Below are 6,000 nucleotides of genomic sequence, written 5' to 3' on the forward strand. Positions count from 1 at the left end.
GGATACAACAGCAGTGACAACACGGAAATGTGTGTGGGGAGGAATCAATTGGCATAACAACTAAATTGGGGAAAAAAAGGGGAGAAAATGCAAAAAAAAAAAAAAACCTTCAAATAACCATACAGCACGGAATGTGCAAGTCTGCTGCTCTGCTCCCTTCCAAAAAAAAAGAATAGATTAAGGTTCAGTGGCGTTTCATTCACTGCAGGCAAGCAGCACCTCCGCAGATTATATTAAAAAAAAAGTATAACTACATTTCCACGCTTCGACATTTCCCGCTGACTGACAGTAACTTGAGTGTTTAATAAAGCAAGACTAAAGTAGCAATTTGTTTTCTGTGACAGAGGTCCCTGGACTGCTCTCGACTTATCGATTTCATAAGAAAGCCGTTCTTTTCTAAAAGAGCACCAGTGTTCCATTTGCATAACTATGCAATTTAAATCAAATGAGCGATTTGAAAGGATGTCTGAGTATGACAACTATTTAATAAAACTATTATCATATACAGACGGTAAGGTTGCACCATGGGGACCACTGTGGGATAATGTCTAGTGTAATTGAAAAGCTCTTTGTTAAGGTGTAGGGCAGCGCTTCTCAAAGCAGTATAGCATCACAATCATTTTAACCACTTTATCCAGATCTACAAGCTCTACAAGCTCTTCAAGATCTACAAGCTCACAGCGGGTCACTTCGTGCTACGCTGTGAGCTTGTACATTTGAAATGTTTTAACAAATTTGGAAAGATCTAAAAAATGATTGAAAAATGTTGAATAATTTTTTTATTTTATATTTTAACACAAATCTTCTCTTCTGGGGGTCCCTGGGACAAAATATTTTCAGATGGGGGTCCGCGGCCAAATACATATCATTTTGGGGGTCCTTGACACGAAAAGGTTTGAGTACCACTGGTGTAAGGGGCTATGAAGATCTTAATAACGGCTGTACATATATATATATATATATATATATATATATATATATATATATATATATATATATATATATATATATATATATATATATATATATATATATATATATATATATATATATATATATATATATATATATACACACACATATATTTATATTTGTATATCATTTGTAGATTTAGATCTGCTTGTAGATCTGCTATTTATGAAACATTTTGAAAGTGAAGGTGAAAGTGGTTGAGTCAGTCCGTGCGTTTTGTAAATATTGAACAGATGAAAAGTATAGAGCTAGTGGCAAAGTAATAACCACATTGTATCCGCTGGACACACCTGAAATCTAACAGATTTGCACATGCGATGTTTTCCGCCACGACAGCAATATTAAACAACAATCTACTGTATATCAATGTCATTCCTTTAAAAAATATACATAACCAAATATTTGTGTTTGAATTTAAACCACTATAGCGGCACGGCGGGGAACGCCATCAGCTTCAACAAGCACTTCAACCACGACCAGAAGTTCTTCACCACGCCGGACCGCGACAACGACAAGTACCCGAGCGGCAACTGTGGCGCCTACTACAGCTCCGGCTGGTGGTTCGACGCCTGCATGTCGGCCAACCTCAACGGCAAGTACTACCACAAGAGGTACAAGGGCGTGCGGAACGGCATCTTCTGGGGCACCTGGCACAACATGTCCACGGAGTACTACCCCACCAACTACCGGCAGGCTTTCAAGACCGTCAAGATGATGATGCGGCCCAAGAACTACGCGCCGTAGCGACCGTAGGACGGACGGACAGACAGGACGCGACAAAACCCAATGACGTGGACGGACTAACGATCACGGACACAGACAGACGGACGGACAGACGGACGGACGGTGCACTGAGATGGACAGCCGAGATGGTCATACAGACGAAGACTCTCCCACACATGCACGCAGTCACGCATGTATTAACAATGCTCCTACAAACAAAACAAAACAAACACACACACACACACACGTTTGTATTACTATACTTGTGAGGGCATCAAAATTTTATAAATGCCATTTTTACCTCATTTTGCCATTTGTAACCCTATAGCCCCAATGCCGGAGTTTAGTTGCGTGCCGGTGTCGTGCGCCCCAAAATAGCTGATCTACAAGCTCACGGCGCGTCTCAGTGCGTGGCATTGTGAGATTGTAGATCAGTTATTTTGGGCGTGCGGCAGCATCGCACAACAGAGTATAAATCTATCCTAAATCTATCATTTTTATAACCTGTCTAGGTCTGAAATTCTACTATACTTCTGGGGGGATATTTGTCCCTCACAAGTGTAGTAATACACACACACACACACACACACACACACACACACACACACACACACATAGAGAGAAAGAAATCATGAACCTTTAGGACCATTTTGATGCAGTAATAAAAATAAACCGGGAAGTAACGAAAAAAAGAATAAAAAAAGACATCAGCCCGACTAGCAGTAAAGCTTGTGGGAGGCGGAGGTGATGTGATATAATGGACAATGGAGAATGGAGAACAGCAGGAGGGACAAGAACTAAACCTGATGTAAAAGGCTTCACATAAACACAGGACAGCTTTTTTTTACCGTTTCTCTGTTATTTCTGCACTTGCTATCCCACTGGCTCATTGGCTACCAGATAAAGTCTCTGTCGGGCAGAAACCTTGCATCTCCATACTTATTTTTTTAGCTTTTTATACCCCCTTTTCTCCCAAATTTAGTCGTTGTGCCAATTCCTCCCCACACACATTCCTGTGTGTTGTCACTGCTGTTGTATCATACTGACTCGCCTGCCAGCGAGGAGGCCCCACCGGGAGGAAGTTGTAGAGCCTTCGTCCGACTCCTCCCGCTCAACACTCCTTGATGGTTCTTTTTTTTCCCCATTCCGGGGTTTTTGGACATACAAGATTTCCGTCCGACAGTGACAATAAGCTCGCTCTCGCTCTCTCGCTCTCTCTCGCTCTCTCTCACACGCCCATGAGACAGCCGAGCGAACGATGCCAGTACATGGTACCACTAAAATCTAATGAGCTGCTATCATTTTCCACTGCTCTAAGCGCTTTCATAATTAATGGCAGCCACTCAAGTGTGGGTTTTATGAGAGGCTGATGTGACAATTTCAACTGCAGCTAAAAAACAAACTGTCACAAAAAGTCATCATGACGAGTGGTGCGATTCAAAAGATTTTTTTCCTTCTTCACGGAGTTCACCTCTGAAGTCTGAAGACAGATGGAAAACTTTTTTCGGGCAAACCCCCCCCCCCAACCCCCCTGACGGGTGGCGTGGCGGCATGCAATGCGCAATACGTGGTTGGTTTCCAGGGGGTCCTTGAGGGGGTTCCAGGGGGTCCTCATAAAAATGTGTTAATTTAGCATCACAATCAGTTTAACAACTTCTTTAACCCTCTATACATCGAATGTAGATCTACAAGCTCACAATGTGAACTTGATTAACTAATTTTCGCTGGGGACCCCCCCCCCCGGAACCCACTCAAGGATGACCTCTGGGGGTCCCCAGACCCCACTTTGAGAACCAGTACTCTAGATCCAAGAAGTATTGTTTGTGAACATCTATGCAACAATACCTGTCAAAACGTGGGCCATGGTTATTGACGCCTAATTTGTGTTGTTTATGAAGAGCAACAAACGCCATGCGACAAAGTATGAATTAGGCTTGTTTGAGCTGCCCTACATTCCAAAAAGCAGCAAGCTCAGAGGATGACTATGTGACCTTACACAATCTAACTGCACGGCTCAAACGCTTTCTGTCTATTGTGTGTGTGTGTGTGTGTGTGTGTGTGTGTGTGTGTGTGTGTGTGTGTGTGTGTGTGTGTGTGTGTGTGTGTGTGTGTGTGTGTGTGTGTGTGTGTGTGTGTGTACTGGGTATACGAACAACTGCACATCTTGCTACTCGCCAGTTTCCAGGTGTATCACATCACTTGTGCAACACTGCCACCCAGTGTTATTTAATGGTATAGCATCACAAAAAGGTATAAGGGCTCAAACTCCACAGAGAAATCTGTTTAGAAGTATCAATTATTTCAGGAAAAGAAATAGGACATTTTGCGACCAGTAAGCCCTTTGTCTACGTCGACCGACATCTATCAAGCTGCAATAATCGATTAGATACAAAAGTAGATTTTTATGTTTCCCCTTTTTTTGGTGCTTGGTGGGTTACATACTGTAAGCCACTGGTTTTCAAAGTGGGCTCCGGGGAGCCCCAGGGGTCCTTGAGGGGGGTTTCAGGGGGTCCCCAGCAAAACGAGGAGACGCTTTAACCCTATTTTGTACAGTTTGTCTCTTCGAAAATAGCCAATCTACAAGCTCACAACGTGTCAACATCGTGAGACAATTTTGGAATCATTTGAATGTTTTTAAACAATATATATCACCTACGCTACCTTGTTCTTGTCCTTATACCCGAGTATCTCTGATGAGCAATGTAACATAACAAAAAAGTTAACCACATGAACCCTAGCATCCCTGTTCTGGGGCCGAACATTCTGCGGGAAAAAAATATAGCCTCCCCAAAAAATACAAGCTCAACGCTGACTAAAGCTCAACATTGTGAACCTGTAGATTGGCTATTTTCTGTGAAGAGATTTGATGTAGTCTACACTGGTTGTTTCTCAAACTTTATTTTCTTTTATTTCAAGGACCCCCGTAACTCTGAGAGTGTACAAATGGAACCAAATGGACCCATAAAAGGGTCCATTTGGTTCCATGTGCACACTCTCAGAGTTTACACAGACCTGTAAGGGTACATTTGGAAACCCCCCCTCAAGGAACCTTGAGGGTGTTCCTGGGACCCCACTTTGAGAACCACTGGTCCACACCTCATCTCTATAAGGACAAAAGGAGGGTGCCTAGTGCAGACCCCTGGGGGACTCCAGTCAATGAAGTACAATAGGGTTTTAAGTGGTTGTTAATGGAGTATGGGGGGGTGTAATTATCTCCATAAGTTAGAACAACACGTTATCGAGGCTGGGGGTTTAAGCTGAAGACGGATAATGTACAGTATTTATTTTTGCTGTGAGGTTATGATCGCTTTTTATATCATTAATATATTGGATTCATACAGTGAACTTTAAAGGCATAGTATGAAACTTTGCCTATAGTTAAACAAAAAACTTTTTTCTTTTACCAATTATTTCCCTCTATACCAGCCGTTATCAGCGACTGAAGCAGTGTGTGTGTTTACCTGCAGCCCTCTTGCTGTATTTTGGTGTTTTCACTGTTTGTTTTGGTAGACTGGGATGTTCTGGGGGATTTTTTTTGGGCTACCAAAAACATCCCCGTCCACCAAAACAAACAGTGAAAACACCCAAATACAGCCAGAGGACAATGTGTTTCTGCAGGTAAACACCACACTACTCCAGTGTCTGATGACTGCTGGTATTGAGGGAAATGATGGGTAAAAATGAATGTATTGGTTTGTTATGTAAACACAAGGGCAAGTTTACATACAGTACTAAGCCTTTAATTAATATTGATTTATTGAGTGCTTATGAAGAATGCATAGAAATGGGATGCTTTGATGATACGGACAATGTGTGTACATCTAGAAGCTATATGTGTGTGTACATAGCTACAAGCTTTTCTAGCATTTCATCTTCAATTGCCATGCAAAAATGAGAGATGCATTTACTTTTTTATATCAAAAACATAAATAAAGCTTAACTACATGGTTGTGCTTGAGCATGTTTTGTTATTTACTAAGTGGTAGGTCAGCACCAGACCTGGAATTTCATCATTTAAGGGACAAGGCCACTTGGCCTTTTTGGTGGTGTACGTTTTTTGTGGGCACAAAGGCCAAATGCCAGGGTAGGAAGGCCATCAAATACAAATAAAATGATCACGGAAACCACATAAATAATTAATTTAAATATGTTCATACATTTTTCAATAGATAGTATAACTAACAGTGAAATAGATATAGGTGATAGATGCACAAAATAGTATACTAACAAAAGTTCATGCACGCACAGCCCTGGACTAATCACCTCATCAGTTACTGGACTCTTGAAGATGGGGATGTGGTGGGA

At 41.8% G+C, this 6,000-nt stretch overlaps 1 protein-coding gene across 1 annotated transcript in view; it reads left to right on the top strand.

Annotated features, from left to right (window-relative positions):
- The window catches only part of fgl2a (fibrinogen-like 2a), a 29,427-nt gene extending 23,782 nt beyond the window's left edge, over positions 1-5,645 (top strand). Inside the window, exon 6 of the mRNA XM_080420738.1 lies at positions 1,401-5,645. Within this exon, the coding sequence (XP_080276864.1) occupies positions 1,401-1,716 (316 nt within the window). The 3' untranslated portion in view covers positions 1,717-5,645. The remainder of the gene's footprint in view (positions 1-1,400) is intronic.
- Positions 5,646-6,000: the final 355 nt, after the last annotated feature.

This window comes from Gymnoscopelus braueri (assembly GCF_963280865.1).
Source record: "Gymnoscopelus braueri genome assembly, chromosome: 23".
Taxonomy (NCBI): domain Eukaryota; kingdom Metazoa; phylum Chordata; class Actinopteri; order Myctophiformes; family Myctophidae; genus Gymnoscopelus; species Gymnoscopelus braueri.